Genomic DNA, 21,408 nt, shown 5'->3' on the forward strand with positions numbered 1-21,408 from the left:
ATCGCGAGGCCTGGGACCCCTTCTCTAGGATGAACAGTCTCCCAGGAGGCTCCACAGCCTGTTCTGAAGACAGACCTCTGACAGGCCAGACACACCTAAACCCCAATGGTATAATGCCTTAGGCTCAAGTTGGGAACCCCAGCTATAGGTGTAAAGTGCTATCAGTTTGGAAGAAGGACCCTCTAACTCTGGCTGGGCGAGCAGGAAGGGCTGTATCTTTACTAGTTGTGTGGTGCTTTACTTGGCATTCATCAGCACATCCTTTCCAAACTCAAAGACAATTATATTCTGAATCCACTGCAAATGAAAATGGTTGTTTAATGGCCCCTGATTTCTAACAGTTTATAATCCAGCTCTTTAAGATGAGCAAACATGTAGTTCAAAATAGATTTTTCAGTTTGAAATTTTGGTGGAAAGCGACAGTGAGTTATAATGCGCTGTTTGCTGCTGCTTCTCCTACTCGGATTAGCAAAGGTGAACTCGTGGGAATGATGACACTCTGAAGGCCCCATCCATCAGCAACAGAGGGATTTCACCCAAGGAAAGCAGGTTAGCTCATCCATTTCCCAACGTCTAAATAGATTTCCATGATGTGATAAAGTTTGGGAAATTCATAGACATTCATACAACAGAAACACTCATTTTTGTCATAAGGAAAGAAAATTATTAGTGATTGAGTGTCCACTGGCTGAGTTCTAGAACTTCATATACTGAGATACTATGTAAAGGTTTCAAAGACATGTAACCAGGAACTAGAAGACCTAAGATGTAAACCCAAACCTATCTGACTCCATAGCTCACGTGCTTTCCAATTCAGCACACCATGGTACCCAAACCTATAACCTAATAAAATTAATGATCAAAAGATTTCTTAGTTAAGTAGATTTTTCTTAAATCCAGTGATATTAACATCTTATTGAGGGAATTCCCTGGTGGTCCAGTGTTTAGGACTCGTTGCTTTCACTGCCGAGGCCCGGGTTTGATCCCTGGTCGGGGAACTAAGATCCTGCAAGCTGCGCAGCGCAGCCAAAAAAAAAAAAAAAAAAAAAAAGCATCACATTGACAACAGCACAACCAAGAGATGTGTCCACCATTAAATAAGAAAAGATTACAGTGACCAAACTGCAGACAGTGACCAAACTGCAGACAGAAGTGAATCTGATGGCAGTGAGATATATACTAACAAAGTTTCAGTGATCTGATACAAATAAAAGCAATAGGGTAAAATAAACATTTCCTGGCAGATCTCTGGATATACCAAAATAAAATGCAAATGATGGATAAAAGAATAATAGGTATTCCTTAGCCCACGTCAAGTGTCAGGAAGTCAAACCTGAGCTTTGTTTAGGAGAATGGAAGCTATAAGACCTGTCCCTCCACTGGACACCAACAGAGCTGATGAGATGGCTTTAGGATTACTAAATCAGTAATATTCGCCAGAACACGGCGATAAGCTCCCAGGAAGAGAAACCTGAATTTAGATCTCAGTACCATGGTTTTTAATCACATTCCTTAAGTCCTGAGTTCAGGCACTTAGTCAAAGTTAATTCTCTTGACCTCACCAGCTAACAGAATAATGAGAGAATCCCCTTCTGGGGTACTCTGGGTTTGCTGAAACAAATACACCTTTGCAGAGTGCTTGCTATTCCTTTCCACTGATGCCAGATGAGCCTCTTTACAGGAAAGCCTGGAATCTCACAATTGGTATGTTGGTCTGAGATGATGTGGTACTTTCCCTGATGCCATTGGGACAGATGCCATGGCCTGAAGCATTGGGAGCTTGGATGACAGCTGTTACTCTGCTTGCATAAAGGGCTGGCTGGAGAAAAGGCAGCCAACAGATGAAATGGAAGAATTATTTTAAAACTAAAGCTATAAAAAGTCAATCATAGGACAGACTCTCTTTCCAACAGTGCATTCAGAGCTCAGTTTAAACTTCTCCTTTATTACTGTATGTTAAATCATCAGTGATCATGGATAATTATGGCTTAATGAATTCTTGGGCTTCCGGGAGCAAGGTCTTAATTTAGAGAGATGTTTATCTGGGCCAAGACATTTTTCACAATTTGTTAAATTGGAGGGTCCAACACTTGATTGAAAATGTGGATTTTGTCCTGTGGTGAGATGTAAAAATAAACCTTATGGCTGTCCTCACACAGCTCCTAGTAAAAGAGCAGTTAAAGGCAGCTGCCAGCCTTGCCCAAAATAAAGCATCACCCTGTATCTTGGGAGGCATATCAAAGGAAATTGGGCAAAACATTCAAAAGTAGCCAAGAGTGTGAGACACAATCTTATAAAAACTGGGAAATGCATCAACAGCCTCATGTGTTTTCTTGTATTTGGTTTAATTTTGTTTTCTTATGTTTCTGTTATTTAAGGGAAACAGCAGGGGTTGGTGTGGGGAGGGAGCGAGAGAGAACGAGCTAGTGATACAGTTACTGCATCTTATACTTTGAACATTCTAGTACCTAATTTCCCACTGGAGTCAGAAACTAGGACCCAGGAAAAATAATAAACTGGTGGTTCCCAATTACTTGCTGTGCCAGGAGCTTCAAATCAGGTCCTCTCTATAAACACAATTTCCATCAAATCCTGTAATACACCTTACTCAGAAATGGAACTAGCTGGGCTATAATGCATGTGTGCACATTTGTGTGTGTAAGTAAATCACCCTCTGGGTGAATCAGCCTCCCACAGGAATGAAGGGACTTTTTTTTACTTATGGAACTACTTAGAGCAGTAAGTTCTAAATTCCAAATCATGAACCATTGTCGTGGGTTGTGAAAACAGCTGGGGTGTGACTGGTGTATTTAATGAAACAGAATCAAATAGAACACACAGTATCTGAGGGCATCACACAAAGTAAATAAGTATTCCTTTGTGAAACGTTCATATTAGTGATGAGTGTGATGTATATGTACGTGTGGTGTGTCTGGGTCACTATACAACATGTAAAACAATATGATCAAAAAAGTCTAAGCTACTTATCTAGTGCACACATGCAAAAAAATTATATGAGTGAACATTAGGTGGCTTCATGATGGAAGAGGCAGGCATCCATGTCCTTTCGAAGCAAAACCCCACCTGAATCCCTCCCCACCCACCCCAGTCTTCTAGAATTAGTGTACAAGATCAGAGGTTAGGAGAGAGGTGTCAAAAAGCAAAAACAGGGACTTCCCTGGTGGTGCAGTGGTTAAGAGTCCACCTGCCGATGCAGGGGACACGGGTTCGAGCCCTGGTCTGGGAAGGTCCCACATGCCACGGAGCAACTAAGCCCATGCGCCACAACTACCGAGCCTGCGCTCTAGAGCCCGTGAGCCACAACTACTGAAGCCCACGTGCCTAGAGCCCGTGCTCTGCAATAAGAGAAGCCACCGCAATGAGAAACCCGCGCACCACAACGAAGAGTAGCCCCGCTCACCACAACTAGAGAAAGGCCGCGCGCAGCAACAAAGACCCAATGCAGCCAAATAAACAAACAAATAAATAAAATTATTAAAAAAAAAAATGCTAAAACACCTACCTCAAAATCCTCAGGCAGAGGGTGGGGAGGTGGTAGGATATAACGTTAATAATAATTCAAAACATTGCATAACCATATTTAAGGAGACTCTTGAACTACCTCAAAGACTTTTAAATACTAAAGTGCAAACTCTTATACAAAAGATAATCACATTCTGCTAAAATCCTAAACTTTGAATAAATACTCATTTATTTATGATCTTTCACTTAAGTTTTGAAAGTTGTTCGTGGGGCTCTGGCCTAAATTTTTTAAAATACAAATTATCTCCTTTCTCTTCCTGTGTAATTGCCACATTATAAGGAGGTTTATTTTTCAGGGACCAGAGGGCACTTCTGAAATATTCTATCACCTACTCACCCAGGAACACAAGAAAGAGAGAGTTCTAGAATGTTTTCTGGGGCTGAGGAATGTCTAACTTTACCATGGAATCCTACTAAAATGCCTTTGTAAACTCTCTGGGAAATATGTCTAGTATCCAACAATCCTTTGAAGTTTGTAACATTTTCAACTGAAAAGAAAGCTTATACCCTTCACACAACCAGAAGTTAGAGATAATGGAGAAAAGTGATTTAAACCAAGATAAAGGTCTACAGAGGGTCACTCCTGGACGTAGGTCATTCCTGAGCACTCTAACGGCCTCTCTGTGCACAGCAGGAGAGAGGGACCAGCTGATTACAGTCAGTCGAACAGAAGACTTCACATGTGGAAGACACAACAGTGAGGAGGAAGCCAACAGACAAAACTGGTGCAAATGGATGCAGTTGTGCGGCTACACAAACAAATGAGGACAGCACAGTCAGAGCCCAGTGGGCTTGGCTGGAAAGACCGCCATCAGGAATCACATGTAGATTTTAAAGAACAAGAAGAGTAGAGACAGAGAGGAGGACTATAGCTAAGAGGAAGGTCAAAGAGGAAAACTAATGAATTCTTGTTTCTGATAACAACACAGACAGGACAAGCACATCCCTCACCTTCTGTGAGGTTCGGAGAAAGAATACCAATGAGGCCCACATCCCATACATGTCATACATCCTAAGGTTTCTCCTCATCCCACCTACCCCAAGCCAGGCAAACACTGCCCATGGGTACCCCCGACACCTGCTTTGTCGAGCTTCCTCCAAGGCCAGGTTAGAGCCCCAGACAGATATATCGCCTTGTTCCTGCTGACTCCTCATCCCATGGGGAGGGGCGTGGCTAGGGGAAAGCCAGAGCAGGGCCCCCTAAAACACAGATCCCAAGCTGGGTCCTCTTGTTTGGAACTACGGTTGACCCCGTGCTGGGAAAGGCAGCGGTCCTTGGAGAGAGAGCACAACAGCGGCAAAAGAGACCGAGGTCAGGTCCAGTTGAGAAAGTAAGTGGCTGAGTTCTAGTCCCTGTCCCACCTCTAAATGGCTGATCTTAACCTCATCAGCCCTCAGTTTCCGCTTCTGTAAAAGGAAGTGATTAACAGTTAAATGAGATGATGTCTAAAGTACATTTCAAGTCTAAGCACCTATGAGTCTACAAATCAGGGCTGAGGAGAGGGATAGTGGCTCACAGCCCTATAGCCTACAGCACGAGGGCAAAATTAAAAATGAATGGAGCAAACTGGGCCACAAACACCTAAAATGGATGGGCTGGGCAGTAGATGTGCATCACTTGTGCAGAAGAAAAGGCTAGAAAGTGGGGGAAAGACAGGGTCTCTCAAGAATGAGACATGCAGCTCGGAGAGGCGAATGATAAGCAAGGAAGGCCAGGAAGACCCTCCGGCGCCAAACATGGCCTCACCTGGACTTTGCAAAGTGCAAATGTATATCCTGATTGAGCACAGGAAGAGGGCCCCCTGGGAGACCACTCACTCTCAGCTCACACATTTCCTGGTGGCGTGTGATTCGTGGATCACCTTAGCAAAGAAGTGTGAAGGTGCCTTCCCACTGCTTCGGCTGCTCTTAGGCTCCTGGGGTAAGGCTGCAGAAGTCTCCTCTCCTGTCTCCATCCTCTTCCAGCTTCCTGAGCTCAGATAATAGGGGCTTTTTTGCCTAGAAGCCAAGAGCATGCTAAATGGCTGCTGCTGAGGAGAGTACTAACCGAAGAGTCGGGATTGATTTGGAATCTGAGGGCTCATTCTCATCTGGATAGATGGAAAGTCCCTCGTGGGGGGAGCAGAGAAGTGGTAAAATGTAAAGAGGTATAATTTGTCTTTATTTTGGTCCACGTACCCACTCGCCTTTCCTGCCACATTGTGCCAAATGAAACAACGGCACACGAGGTCTCCCACCCCACTTCTGGTGACCCAGGGTCCTGTCCACTTCTCACAGCCATTTCTACCTCTGCCCAGCTACCTCCAAAGGACGTTAATACAAGAAGCACGAACAGGACACAAACACAGGTGTGTGTTCACTGGGCCCTACCCTGTACTTAGCTCAAACACTGGGTCACTCACACGGTGCGACGAATAAAGGGTCCGAAAATCTCCCCTTACCACGGGCCCCAAACATCAACTCCTCCTGACTGGTTTAGGGCAGGAGATTGCCACGGTTCATGTTACAGTCACTCTGGCGACTGCAGTGTCCTCTGGCGAGGGGAGGCCCTTGGCAGGAACAGAAGAAGAATGGAGAAGAGGAAGTCGGGGGCAAGGAAGGCCCTTCCTTGTGTGAACAAGAGCGGCTCTGCTTTTATTCCCTGACTTCTCAAGCCAAAGCACATTAAAAGCTGCTGGACTGAGAGATGATGACTATAAGAACTCCCTCATCAGACTATCTGTGGGAAGATTGCCGGTTAATCAAGTAGCAACCATTTCCATCATAAAAGGTTGTCTACCAGGAGAGGTAAGTTTGGAAGAGGGAAGAGATGGCACTTGGGCCTCTGGGGGAACCACAGTGGAGGCTCCTACAGTCCAGGGACAAGGAGAGCACCACTAGCATAAGATAGACGGTGTTCTCAGTCGAGGTTCCAGCAGGCTGAATGGCTGGGAAAAACTTCCACAGTCAGTGAAGAAAACAGAAGGAAAACCACCACTGGCTCTCAGGGAAGAACGCCAGATATGCTGACCCCAAGCTCAAATATGCATATGCTCCCGTAACTCATAACTCATACCAATATCATAATAAAAAGGCTGTGGCCATTATTGTAAAACATAAAAAACAATTGCAAAACACGGACTGCTGTTACATAGAATCAGATGTGGTTTATGTCAGTGCTCCTCAGATGACAGCTCTTTATCGAAATCTGAAAGAAATAGGATTCTGTAGAAATATATTGACTGATATGAAAATATATACCCAGTGCTTTTTGTTAAATGGAAAAGGCTCTTAACAGAGGAGGATGTACAATATAAATACATATATATATAAAATATTCCAAAATGTAAACATCTCTCTAGGTGAAAAGATTGTAATTTTTTTCCCTTTTTAAACTGTATTTTCTAATTTTTTATACAATGGGCATATATTACATGTGTGGGGTTTTTTTTGTTTGTTTGTTTGTTTTTTGTTTTTTTTGCGGTACGCGGGCCTCTCACTGTTGTGGCCTCTCCCGTTGCGGAGCACAGGCTCCGGATGCGCAGGCCCAGCGGCCATGGCTCACGGGCCCAGCCGCTCCGCGGCATATGGGATCCTCCCAGACCGGGGCACGAACCCGTATCCCCTGCATCAGCAGGCGGACTCCCAACCACTGCGCCACCAGGGAGGCCCGGGTTTTTCTTTTTAAGTTTAGAAAAATATGACAGAGCAGGGTCAGCCTGGAGAGGGGAGGAGAGACCCTTTTTCCCCCCGGAAAGGTGGCAGCAACCCCGTCTCATCACAAGCACCCACTGCTCTTTGTGCCTCTGCTGCCCCCGTGTGGCTGTGGATAGACCTGACACCCAGAACCCCTAGACTAGACCCAACCTGGACCAAACTCCACGGTTATCTTGGATGGATTCTTTTTCCCCTGTTCACCAATTCATGACCTGGATTTGTCCCATTCATGAACACAGGACTTCTGCAACAGCAAGTGCTAGGACAGGGGGGTGGGAACACTATCAGCTCAGGATGCTAATAAGATGGATACAGACGCTGGTGGGGTTCAGGACCCTGAGAACCACTCTGGCAGGTGTAAAGGTGGAGATAAGAAGAGAGGAAGCCTTGGTTGAGAGTCCACCTGCCGATGCAGGGGACACGGGTTCATGCCCCAGTCCGGGAAGATCCCACATGCCGCGGAGCGGCTGGGCCCGTGAGCCATGGCCGCTGAGCCTGCGCGTCCGAAGCCTGTGCTCCGCAACGGGAGAGGCCACAACAGTGAGAGGCCCGCGTACCGCGAAAAAAAAAAATTAAAAAAAAAAGAAGAGAGGAAGCCTCAGGAGACTAAGGCCCAAAGGCAACCATGAAACCAGAAACCTGAAGTCGTACTGGAAACCAGCTCCTTTGCCTCAGGGGATCAAGGTGATACCACATGGAGCTGGTGACATTTACTTACTTCTGTTGTTTGTCTACAGAGCACTAGAGATGACTGCCCTTGACTTGCTATATGAGCACACATTCCCATAAATGCAGAGGGAAACCCAGCGGGGTCACAATGTCCACTTTTCCTACTGATGGTATTTTTACCTTATGACTAGATTAGCCTGCTGTTTGAGCAACAGACCATGAAGATTTAGAAAATGGGAGCCAAATTTCAAGTTATTATGAAATGACATGCAAATAGATTTACCCTGATCCCTTAACATTTGCAAAATTGTTACTAGGCATTAGTGCTAAGCCTTAAAATGATGAATTAAAATTTTGCTTACCTAAAAGTCAATTTTTCTCTGCTTGGATTGTCGGATCTATAACAACTAAGGGCAACAGGATCCCTTGACTAATGAACACTTTAATTTTCAAAGCATAGGCAGGCTCCATGAGCACGCGTGCACACACACACACACACACACACACACACACACACACACACACACGATGAATCTCCCCAACCGCCATTTCTCAGCCCTATACCTTAACCCCTTTCTCTTGCATATGACCCCGGGTAAACTCAGTATGCTTCTCCTACATCGAGGCTCCAGGACCAGATTGCCTGCCTTCAAATGCAGCCTTCTAGCATTTTACTGCGTGAGCTTGGGCAAATCACCTCACCTTTCTGAGTCTCAGGACCTCCTTTATATAATGGGGATAGTAATAGGACCAGCTCATAGAGCCATTAGAAGGTTAAATGAATTAATATCTATAAAATGCTGAAAACAGTACCTGGCACAAGAGGTGCTAGAGGAACAATCCTATATTTATTTTTCAAAATGGGCTTAAAATGTAATTAATTAATTAACTTTTAAAAACAGTAATTAAAAAAACAAACTTGGTTTTCTCTCCTTTTTTTAACTAAAAAACACCATTTATTACTCAAATTGGGTGACAAAAAAGTGGTCTGGCCCTCTTTGTCCACCTCTAAAGTCTGATGTCATTTTCAGGAGAATTGGACTCATTGACCTTATTCTTTTCCAAGCCTCTTCCTTAACCCCCTCATCATAGCCCTTATCAGAATCAGCCTCTTCATCAATCCCACGTATTTTAGGGAAAGAAAAGGACATGCATGTGTGTGTGTGTGTGCGCACACGCACACACACGGGAGGAACAGGTGAGAGAAGTGCGACCGTCTTGAGCATCCTGACACAACTATCCTTTCAATGTCATCTCCTCCCCTTTCCTCCCAGCTCTGGCCCTGGATCTCCCCCTCTTTCCCCACCTTCCATCAGGCAGTTGTGTCGGTTCTTCACGCCAGGGACCCTCACCTGTTGGTGTTCTCCAGAACCTCCACCTTCTTCCGAAGCTCCGAGTTCTCCGTTGAACAAGACTCCACCCTACAGAGGAGAGAGAGAGAGAAAAAAAAAAAAAACTTAGTTTTTTATCAGGGGAGCAAACACTGAGCCAGGAGCTAGGATGGAGGCAGGTGGGGTTCAGAGAAAAAAGACAGGGAAGCAGCCACTCTAGGGAGGTGAGGGAGAGAACTTGGCCAACCTGAGTTGGGGAAAAGAGTGAGGAGACAAAAGAAAAAAGAGAGAGAGAGAGATGGGTAACCAGTGCCTCAGTAATGGAAAATGAATAGGGACGGCACAAAACATAAACTTCTTTTAGGGTGTTCCAACCTTGATTTCTCTCGACTCTTCCCTATGGCTCTCAATGTCCATCACAATTCTCCCTCTATGCTACAGGGTCTGGATGCTGCTGGCTGTACTCTTGACCTGAAGGACTGACAGGAAGCCAAGGGGCTTGGGACAGGGAGAGAGTGAAGGACAAGAACCCGGGGCCTCAAGACAAGGAATCCAGGTGCCGGAGCAGGCATGCCCCAGAGAGGCAATAAAGAGATTTTCATCGAAACATCTTGACCCTGGATACCCACAGACAATAACAAACAGAATGGGACTGCTTAATGCTCTATTACCAACACCTAAATCAGGAGGAAGAAACACTGACTTTCAGTAGGAACTTAAGAACCAGCCAGGATCCACCAACCGCTCCTCTCACCAGACACACATAAAGATTCATTTCTAGGTCCCGGGACTCATTCCCATCTTAAAATGGCATTAGTTTGCCAGATGGGAACTATTTTCTAGGGCTAATACAAAATTGTATTTAATTTACGTTTTTCTAACAGCCCTCCTGATATTCCAGGCTATTCAGAAGAGCAAAAGGTGCCGTCAAGTGTTTTTGTGAAAAGTCACTCCCCTATAACACAAATTATAGTGGACGGAAAAAAAAGAACGCCAAACTGCCTTACTTACTTCATCCCCTGTTGCTTTCTCTAGCGTGCGAGGGATGTGGCCAACAGGAATTGATTAATTAGCGCCTCTCCTCTGAGGAGTCCAGGAATATGCATGAATGTTAGCATTTGTACTTATTTGAAAGGAAGCCTTCAGGGACTTAAGGACCCTTGGTTGGAAACTGTGCGGTACAAATGCCTACTAAGACTGAATGTATTTTTAATCACCTGCCAGATCTATAAGATTTCCCCTCTAAAAACCACTAGGTGGCAGGCAAAACATAGCTGATAAACCAACGGCCTTTGCTGGGGTCCAGACGGAGAAATTGAACCCCCTTCTCATAGAAAGCAGGGCCCCCCGCCCCGCACTTACATTTCTCTACATGAATTGCTCAATACACACAACCACTTTGGCAGGAGGCTTACTTTTTCTCCAAACTGTCCATGTATTCCTTCTTCTTCCTCCTACTTTCCTGGGCAGAAATCTGCAATGGAAGGGGAGAAAAAAGGATTATGTTCCAGCTATCTCAGTAAACCAGTATGACAAGAGGCCATGAGCAAAGAAATCACAAAAGCCCTGCTCACTTTTGTGGCCACTTGCCATTTGTTTAACCTACTGGCTCATCTACTAATCACCTCTTCTGTCCTCCCTGGTTTCAGCCAGCTGATATTCTCATCTACTTTCCAACACACTAGGCCCCCAGTGAGAAGGACAGTGGTCCAGGAGTCAGACTGGAACATGTGGGTCACGAACCATCTGTATGGTCTTAGATAAATGATCTCAATTCTGTGGACCTAGTTGGCTCAACTATAATACATAATATAAGCCAGTTGGGGTTAGTCGTATAAAAATTCCCTGGCGGTTCTGCACATGGACAAAGAATTTTAACTCTAAGCTCTTTCCTTCCTCTCTCTGTCCCCTCCCTCCTGCTCTGCCCACGCCCTAGCCATGCCCCAGGGCCTCTGCACCCTTGATCCCCACTGTAGGGGCCTAGGACTAGAAGACTGCTGGACCCAGGTATAGAACAGTGGTCTGCAGAATTTTTTATCAAAAACCTCTATCAAGAAAAAAACTTAATAAGCAGCTCATGCAGCTCAATAGCAAAAAAACAAACAACCCAATCCAAAAATGGGCAGAAGACCTAAATAGACATTTCTCCACAGAAGATATACAGACAGCCAACAAACACATGAAAGGATGCTCAACATCTTTACTCATTAGAGAAATGCAAATCAAAACTACAATGAGATATCATCTCACACCAGTCAGAATGGCCATCATCAAAAAATCTAGAAACAATAAATGCTGGAGAGGGTGTGGAAAAAAGGGAACACTCTTGCACTGCTGGTGGGAATGTGAATTGGTACAGCCACTATGGAGAACAGTATGGAGGTTCCTTAAAAAACTACAAATAGAACTACCATATGACCCAGCAATCCCACTACTGGGCATATACCCTGAGAAAACCATAATTCAAAAAGAGACATGTACCAAAATGTTCATAGCAGCCCTATTTACAATAGCCCGGAGATGGAAACAACCTAAGTGTCCATCATCGGATGAATGGATAAAGAAGATGTGGCACATATATACAATGGAATATTACTCAGCCATAAAAAGAAATGAAATTGAGCTATTTGTAATGAGGTGGATGGACCTAGAGTCTGTCATACAGAGTGAAGTAAGTCAGAAAGAGAAAGACAAATACTGTATGCTGACACATATATATGGAATTTAAGAAAAAAATGTCATCAAGAACATAGGGGTAAGACAGGAATAAAGACACAGACCTACTAGAGCATGGACTTGAGGATATGGGGAGGGGGAAGGGTAAGCTGTGACAAAGTGAAAGAGCGGCATGGACATATATACACTACCAAATGTAAGGTAGATAGCTAGTGGGAAGCAGCCGCATAGCACAGGGAGATCAGCTCGGTTCTTTGTGACCGCCTGGAGGGGTGGGATAGGGAGGGTGGGAGGGAGACGCAAAAGGGAGGGGATATGGGAACATATGTATATGTATAACTGATTAAATTTGTAAAATAAAAAAAAATAAAAAAATAAAGAAAGTAAAAAAGGCAAAAAAAAAAAAAAAAAAAGAAAAAAACTTAAGCAAGCACCCATAATACATTTATATGCATTCATTTATAAATTATATACATGCCTACTAGAGGGAAATATTGTGCATCTAATAAAACAAATTTTAAAGGCTGAGATTTTTTCAAAGTGTAAATGGGAGTTCTAATATTTTCTTCCCACCCCTGTATGGGTCATCTTAGGCACCACAGAGTGTGCTCGCCCGACCTGGAGGCCCACTGACCAGAAGATGTATGGGGAGATCTGGGGGAAGACAGGGGCAAGCCTTGGTCCCCACCACGGGACGGGCCAGTGTTGGCCACCGGGAAGGGAGGGTGGGCATGCTGGCTGGGTTTGCTCACTGTCTCTGCTCACAGAAGTACCTGGATTTGAAGGGCTCACCTTATTCTTGATTTTCCTCCGGATTTTCTTCAGGGCCTTCTCCTCGGATTTTGTCAGGGGCAACTTGGTGGGGATGGGATAGCCCTCGGCGATCAGGGTCCTCTTCTCTTCCTCCGTTAGGACCAGGGGGCCTGATCCCTGCAGCTTCTGTGCAGACCAAGGAGCAGAAAAAGGTCAAAGAGGAAAAGCCAGGCGCACCGGAGAAACACCTCCTGAGGGGTGAGGAGGGTCTGTTATGATGTCTTGCCAATGGCTAAGGGAAAAAGAGGCTCATCTCTTTTGGTGAGAAACGGGCACTTTGAAGTGGAAGCAAAAATGCAGAAGACACTCGTGTGAGTGTTACAACCCAAGGATTATAATATAAGGGAACGGGTAAAGAAGCCTCCACCCATTATTTCCCAGAAAGTACCCTGCTGGCTAAAACATCAAAATTAAAGGATACAATTCATTTCCCACGTCCCTAGAGATTTCCTGTCCTCGGAGTGATGAAGGATTCACTTGGAACTCTGTTTGTGGAAAGTTTTGCTGTACTCCTAAAGATGCCATTTTGCAAGATGCTCTCTATACACTAGGAGTTGCTTCTTGACCTCTACTTCCAGCTAAGGGGCCAGGGCTCCTAGGGACACACCTGCAGGCATGTTCCATGGAAGTCACTGGTCAGCACAGTCCCAGACTGTCCATCATCAGTGGAGATGAGAACTGTAGCTCATCTCATTTCACCCATATTAGGACAATGTGTTTATAATTAGTCAAATAAATGGAGTACCTACTGCATATTAGTTCCACATTAGATGCACGGAAGAATCAAAATGAACTCCATCTCTTAAGTAGCTAATGATCGAGACGGAGACTGAATTGAAACACGTGAAAGAATGAGAGCAATTAAATGCTAGACTGTAATATTCATCAAGGTACATTAAAAATAGGAAGAAGGAGAACGCTTATGTGAGTCTGTGTGATAAGGGAAGGCTTAGGGTAGCAGACAAGGCTTGAATGGGGCTTCCTGAAAGAAAGGGGGTGATTTACACAGAGGAGGCATTACAACAAAGGCAGTATTGTAAAAAGTAACTGAAGAAGCCACTCCGCGTAGGGGGGGTGAAGAGGTCTGGAAGCAGCGGCAGGTTGGGCACGGAGGAGGGTGTCTGTACCCAGCAGAGGTATGAGGGCTTGATGCCAACAGATAATAGGGAAATAACACAGATGCTGAGCCAGGGTATGATATGGGAAGGATTTCCTCCATGACCACGTGGAATGGATTAATTGTGGTAGGACCCACAAATCCATAGGATGGACACTATTTCAGTAATCAAAGGAGTGAAGGGTAAGAGGAGAGAAGGCAAAGGTGGAGTGGAAAGAGTTAATTCCCTGGCCCTCGGTAATAGTGATGTATAAGAACGCGGCCACAGATCTAGAACTTTCTGAGTTTCTGACACAGACGGAACTCAAATTTTCAAAATTATGTTAATTAATATATGATTCTTCTAAGAATTTTTAAATAATTCATTTCATTCAAATTTGCTCTATGTGATATTATAAATTCAGTAAGGCTGACTAATTTTTTAATTCTCATAGAAATCAATCAACTATTCAGAACAATGAGAAGTTAATTATCTAACCCTAATTTTTAAAATTTATTTATTTTATTTATTTATTTTATTTTACTTTTGGCTGTGTTGGGTCTTCTTTGCTGCACGCGGGCTTTCTCTAGTTGCGGTGAGCGGGGGCTACTCTTCACTGTGGTGTGCGGGCTTCTCATTGTGGTGGCTTCTCTTGCTGCAGAGCACAGGCTCTAGGCGTGTGGGCTTCAGTAGTTGTGGCACACAGGCTCAGTAGTTGTGGCTTGTGGGTTCTAGAGCGCAGGCTCAGTAGTTGTGGCACATGGGCTTAGTTGCTCCGTGGCATGAGGGATCTTCCCGGACCAGGGCTCGAACCCGTGTCCCCTGCACTGGCAGGCGGATTCTTAACCGCTGCGCCACCAAGGAAGCCCTACCCCTAATTTTTATTTGGAAAAATTATATATGTGAGGGATGAATGTTGACTCATGATTTCTATCCTGAGTCACTGGGTTAAGAGTTGCACCACAGACAAAAAGGGTTAAATTATATTTTTGAGCTTTAGACATCAACGCATTTACTCTCAGAGCAATTTTTCAGTTCGTCAAAGATTGCTTATTTAAAAAATAAATTATTTCCTATCACAGGTCATAAAGACCGCCTAAACTGATGATAAATATTTGTGATACAATTTTGAGAAGAATAACAACACATTTTTATTCCTCATGTTTGTAGCTATAGAAAAGAAACATGTGAATAAAAACTGGAAGTGTGCACAGGAAAGGAAGAGAATGTGTTAGCATGATGAGGTCACAGGCAGTTCTTAGAAAATGTTCTTTAAGACTGTCATCCCCCTGCTTCAGCAGTTAGACCTAAAACTTCCTACAGGCTCCGAATGGTACCCACGCTGGGTGAAGGTCCGAGTGACAGAATGGGGGATGGGGGTGCAGGGATGCAGGGGACACTCACGTGCGGTGCGGTGAGGAGTGGGGAGCTGGCAAGTGCCGAGGGGGCCCGCGCTGGGGCCCTGGCAGGGCTGTGGGTCTGCGGCAGGCCAAAGGGGTGCAGGCGCGGGCTGGGGCTCAGGCTGCCCTCTGAGTCGCTGCTGTGGCTGCTGGGAGGGGTGGGCGGTAAGTGCAGGTGGTCCACGGAGGCTGAGGGGAAAAGAAAGGATTGCATCCATCAGGGAGCAACAGAGCAGGACTTGGGGCAGTTCAACATTCAACATCCCTACAGCAGAACTCAGGACAGCCGAACAAAAGAATGAGGAATCTCTGCGTGTGGATATGGAAAGGCCTCCAAGATGCATTACTATTAAGGTTAAATTTTAAGAGTGTTTCTTTCAAAAAATTTGAAAGGTTGAATTATTGGGTTCCAAGTCCGCAGTCCTTGATACGGCCTCGTGGCAGGTGCTCTTGGCTTGATTTTCAGGCTTTATTTTGGATACATTTTTGGATTGGGTTTTTCAGTTTTACTTTGGTCAATGGGGGTTTCAGTAGATGTGACATTATTGTCTGCTGGTCTCAGCCTATAGAGGAGGGGAATAAATCAAGGTGCAAAACAGTGTATAAAGTAGCCCTCCTTTTGTATGAAAAAGGAGAGAAAGAGAATACAGACCCCCATTTGCTTGTATCTTCGTAAAGAAACTCTGGAAGGTATATAAGAAACTAATAAAATTATGATGTAATGGGGGCAGGGGAAATTACAGTAAGTAGGGACGGTGCTGGCATAACCTTCCCTCTCTTCATTTCATATAGTTTCCATAGTTTGACTTGTAAACCATGTTAATGTATTAGGATCTTTTTTTTTTTTTTTAATAGCAAAAGCAGGGAGCCCATGAGTGTTTGAGAAAAGCTCATTTGTTTCTGGAGGAATGTGCATGGTAGGGCCCATAGGCCAGATGCCAGGCATTCTTGATTCAGATAATACCCAATCCATCTGTGGATAGACAGGTAGGCATTGGAAGACAAATTGGGGGAGGGGTGTCTCCCACAGAGTCCTCCAGCATCTAAGCATCCTTCACCTCTCCTCAGGGAGACACCCACACACTCTGCCGGGGCCTTTGAGCCTTAGCCAGTGCCAATCTTGCATCTCCAGGGCAGGAGGGATGGGTTCCCGAGGGAGGAATCGACTCTGCAGTTCAACCTGACAAACGAGCTTTGGGGTCTCACTCTTTTTCTGACCTGCAAATCTTCACGTTGTGCTGAAATACCTTGACAGCCAGCTGCTGTTACTGAGCCAAGGAACATGACCTTGGGTAAACCTTTCACTCCACACCCCTCCTGGAGCCCCCAGGACAACAGAGCCCTGAGTGCAGCGGCTCTGAACTGGGCAAGGAGCCTGGAGGCCTCATACACACCTGGCCTTCCTCGGCCAGAGAACAGCTCGGGGCCATGGAAAGGCCTCGGTCTCCTGCCTGATGTACTGTGAATGGGAAGAGACTTTCTGACACACAGCTACTCACCTAAGAGAAAGGATCCCCCCCATAGCTGCCTTTGGAGGTGACAAGCTGCAACCAGACGGCTCTCTCTCCCACTGAGACACCTGAATATCCTAGGTATCCACAGGTGATGTGTCTCTCTCTGCCACGCCCCGTGCCTACTCCCATTCACAGCACACTTTTGTTCTCTCTCTCTCTCTTTCTCTAACCTATCTCTTTTCTCTTTCTAACATACTGCTTTTCACTAGATGCTTCTCCGCCCAAGAGCTCCCTGGTTTTTTAGAGTCCACGGGCACTCTTAAAGCTAAAGAATATTCTAAAACAATCCTATGCATCTCCACTGCCAACTCTTCTGCCACCACTTCCAGGCAGCTAAGGAGGGTAGGTATGCGCCTTAAACTTATGCGCTCACCTAGGAAGGAGTCCCAAGCGTGTTAACCAAGTTTTTCCCAATGCCATGATGACCTATGGCACTCTGTGGTGTCAGATGAATTAAGCAAGGAAGCCATCAGACTGGGGTGGCTCCAGTGCTCTGGTGGCCCTGCGTAGGCAAACCAAGGTCTAAGCCTCTAAATGCTTCGAGGTTACCAGACTGAAACCTAGGACAACCGGTCACAAACAGCCAACTTGGCTTTAAGTTATATCCAATCAATAATTTCCTTACTTTGGGCTTTCTTGGTGGTGCAGTAGCTAAGAATCCGCCTGCCAATGCAGGGGACACGGGTTCAAGCCCTGGTCCGGGAAGATCCCACATGCCGCGGAGCAACTAAGCCCATGCGCCACAACTACTGAGCCTGCGCTCTAGAGCCTGTGAGCCACAACTACTGAGCCTGCGTGCCACAACTACTGAAGCCTGTGCGCCTAGAACCCATGCTCCGCAACAAGAGAAGCCACCACAGAGAGAAGCCTGCGCAGCAACGAAGAGTAGCCCCCGCTCGCCGTAACTAGAGAAAAGCTTGCACGCAGCAACAAAGACCCAAGGCGGCCAAAAATAAAATAAAAAATTTAATTAAAAAAAAATAATAATTTCCTTACTTTGCTTCCACCTTTTCTTTATAAAAGTCTCCCCCCAGCTCCTGTCAGTGGAAACTTGTAACTGGTTTGGCGCTGCAGAATGTAATTAAGCTTTGCTCAAATAAGCTCTTAAAATTTTTAATTTTTTAGAGTTTATCTTTTAACAATGTTTATCTTTTAACCATGGTAAACAAACAAACAAGCAAACCAAAGCCAAACCAAAACAAAACCCAGGAGAGGCCAAACCTAACAGGGGCTCCTGCTGTCTGCCGTGCTGAGCGGTGAGTCTGCAGAACTAACCAAGAATACCAGAGCTCACTTGTCCCTTTCACTAGGCACAGCCCTAATTATTCTAATACCTTTCTCCTTTCCAAGCAGAAGGTGCTCCACAAACAATGAAAATGGCATGGCAGGAAAAGTGAAGCAGACTCGAATCTCCTCTTACTTATTAAGAGCTACTGCCCTGGCCACAGGTGCCTCGGTATCAGATTTCTAAATATCACTTGAAATGTTGCTCTTGGATTACTTACTGACAGGGCTGGGGTCAACCGGCTACTTTGCCTAGAAGCCCTGTTGCATTCAAGGATATTGAATTTCCTCCTCTCTGTATATCTAGGATAATGAGGAAGGACGGCCATTTACTTTACCCTTGAAACGTTTCTCCTCCAGTGATCCCAGATTCCGAAGCCACTAGGGGATTCACTGGTACAGTTGTGACATTTTCTGAAGCATATTGCACCATAGATTAAAAAAGCAAGATGTATGTGATAGTTGTAACCAGTGTCACAAAAATGAAAGGAATTACTTTGGAGCAGTATATAAAGCTGAAAGGCACTAAAACGTATATCACTCAGTGAAAAGAAATACTGTCTCAATATGGATTTTAGTCAGTATTTCTAATTTTAAAAACAGAATCCTTTCTTTACTGATGATAAAGGGTAAATGCCAACCTTGATTAAGTTGTCACGGATCAAATCCTGAGTATGTTTCTGGTGGAATGAAGGTAGACTTTGTTTCCGTGAGCACTGCTACTATGTAACATCTGCACATTACATCTACACCGTAGCACGGATACCCTTCCCATGGTAGCACGGATACCCTTCCCATGACAAGTGCATATACTAATTTCCTATTTGTCGACCACACCAATGAGCTACCCTTCTACCTTTCTAACCTTGTGCCAAAAGAATAAATAAAAAGGGAGGGGATGGCTTGTCTGAAGGCACAGAATTAAGAGCAGGATCTGTGCAAAGTAACCCAATTAAAAAGGCTGAGAGGGACTTCCCTGGTGGCACAGTGGTTAAGAATCTACCTGCCAATGCAGGGGACACGGGTTCAAGCCCTGGTCCGGGAAGATCCCACATGCCACGGAGCAACTAAGCCTGTGCGCCACAACTACTGAGCCCAAGTGCCACAACTACTGAAGCCCGCGTGCCTAGAGCCCGTGCTCCCCAGCAAGAGAAGCCACCGCAGTGAGAAGCCCGTGCACTGCAACAAAGAGTAGTCCCCGCTCGCCACAACTCCTGAAGCCTGCGTGCAGCAACGAAGACCCAACGCAGCCAAAAAAAAAAAAAGAAAGAAAGAAAGAAAAGAATAAAAAAAATGCCGAGAGAGCTTCCTAGACTCCGTGAGACTTAGGGGTCTACGTTCAGGATTCCTGACTATGGACTTCATACGGGACAAGAAAAAGACTGACACAGAGAAAGAAGAAAGTGAAAGTGTGATAACCCCAAGTGTGACACTCCTTAATTCTGAATGGATGGCAAGAAGCCCAATAGGATGCAGGAACAAAGGAGAGGCTCCTTGCAACAACTCTCATCTGCAATCAACATTTAAAAACATTGAATTGTTCAGACAGATAAACCATGAATTCACTTCACAAAGGGTTTAAACTAGAATTGTTGTAAGTAGGCCAGGTGCCTTTCTGGATATGTCCCTATTTGCCTCTGTGGATCATCACTCCAGGACAGGGAGCTGGGTTTTATCCACACGAGGGCTTGAGGGCAGCGGTTCCCTTGTCCCCTTGTCAGCACCCAAGTCACAGCAGTCTATGAACATGCTGAAAAGTCACCCTGCCTAGGTGTACAAGGTAATGATTTAGCTGGAAAAACTTAGCTTTCAAAGTTTGTATTTACAATCAAGAACAGAGCTATTTCATAAAGCAAGTTCTGCCTTTGGTACAATCAAGCCCAGCACTGTCTCGCACATTCCCCATCTCTTTAGACGGTGCACCCACATCTGTTAACCCAAAGGAGAGAGTGGACAGACCTTCCTTAGGAGAGAAGTTTAGGAACTGATCCACTTCATGAGGCTCCAGCTTAATCTTAGGAATAAGTGTCTGGCACGAGGAATCAACCTAAAGGAAGAATTTCAAACACAGTTTTTAAAAACCAATAACAAACCTGAAGAGACACCCCGGAGGGTGATTTGTCATCTGTGTCTTCCTCCCAGGGCAGCCCTGCTTCTCTGGGGCTGGCGAGGCCCGGCTGAGTGCAGGCTGCTTCTTGGACAGGGAGGTGTTTTAGTCCTTAACCTTTCCCTCATTGCCAAACCTGGCAGTACAGGTGACGGAGCCCTCAGAATTCTAAAATTAAGAACCCAGGGCTCGGGAGTTCCCTGGTGGTCCAGTGGTTAGGACTCAGCACTTTCACTGCTGTGGCCTGGGTTCAATCCCTGGTTGGGGAACTAAGATCCCACAAGCCTCATGGTGCAGCCAGAAAAAAAACAAAACCCAAAAAACTCCAGGGCTCACTTATCAGTGCTTTCTTTCTATTGTTTTTATGGACTATAACGGCCTTTTATCACAAAATAGTTTGGTACATTTTTAAGGGTCATGGCCTCCAGCAGTGTGTCCTGCGGTAGGAACTGTGTGAACCCAGCTGCATCCATTCTCTCCGGGTTCCTGACAACTGACAGCAACTAACCATGAAACACTGAGTACAGGAAGGAGGAAAGGTATCTGGCCCGTGCATGGGGAGCAAGGCCATGACCCTGCCCTTTCTTAGTGACATGCTTGAAAACGAACTGAACTAAAATCTCATGGAGCAAGGAGACTAATACAGACTCCAGAAGCCTAGTCCGATTAACAGACTCAGGTAGCTATTGAGAAGGGAATTCTAGAGGGCAGTGCAGAAATGCTCTGTCCACAATCCCTCATCTTCCACACGCATGGAAGGCAAAGAGCACAGGAGTGAGTACGCAGCAAAGCCTTAGTGGCCCCACCACTGCTGTGTTACCTTTTCCTGAACAGGTGGACCACTATACCTCGCTCAGAGGAGATCTGACTTAGAGACCGTCAGTGGAGTCATTGTTTATAACCTGTGACTTTGAACTTAAGGAAAGTTAGGACTGGATTCCAATATCTGGAAGAAGATGTACAAGTATGACTCTGGTCCATCACCAGACACTGAAATACCCAAAGAGAAGGTGGAGTAAAACTAAATCTTACTTGCTGTAGGTGTGGAACTGAGCAAGGAAGAAATTCCAGATTTCTTATGTTTTCCACGGGGAATACATTAGGAATTGGTAGGTGGGAGATCCCTGAATTAAGTCAGGGCAACTGAGCACTACACTAGGAAAGTAAAGTATTACACAGGAACTAGCATTCCCTATTGCCACGGCACAGAAAGCCATGGATCGCATCATCATCATAACCACTCCCTTTCCACTGGCTTAAAAATCAGTCCCAGGGAGA

The 21,408-nt window shown here is 45.2% G+C and overlaps 1 protein-coding gene across 2 annotated transcripts in view; it reads right to left on the reverse strand.

The window, feature by feature from the left end:
* The window catches only part of CREB3L2 (cAMP responsive element binding protein 3 like 2), a 124,350-nt gene that overhangs the window by 14,825 nt on the left and 88,117 nt on the right, over positions 1 to 21,408 (reverse strand). For both annotated transcript variants that reach the window (XR_009533346.1, XM_060107896.1), the window contains exons 4-8: positions 19,983 to 20,070; positions 15,230 to 15,414; positions 12,708 to 12,854; positions 10,655 to 10,713; positions 9,261 to 9,329 (exon numbers count right to left, since the gene is read on the reverse strand). Coding sequence is in view for 1 of the 2 variants with exons in the window: in XM_060107896.1 (XP_059963879.1) it covers positions 9,261 to 9,329; positions 10,655 to 10,713; positions 12,708 to 12,854; positions 15,230 to 15,414; positions 19,983 to 20,070 (548 nt within the window). In the remaining variant the exon portion in view is untranslated. The remainder of the gene's footprint in view (positions 1 to 9,260; positions 9,330 to 10,654; positions 10,714 to 12,707; positions 12,855 to 15,229; positions 15,415 to 19,982; positions 20,071 to 21,408) is intronic.

Source organism: Mesoplodon densirostris, chromosome 9 (genome assembly GCF_025265405.1).
Source record: "Mesoplodon densirostris isolate mMesDen1 chromosome 9, mMesDen1 primary haplotype, whole genome shotgun sequence".
In the NCBI taxonomy this organism is placed as follows: domain Eukaryota; kingdom Metazoa; phylum Chordata; class Mammalia; order Artiodactyla; family Ziphiidae; genus Mesoplodon; species Mesoplodon densirostris.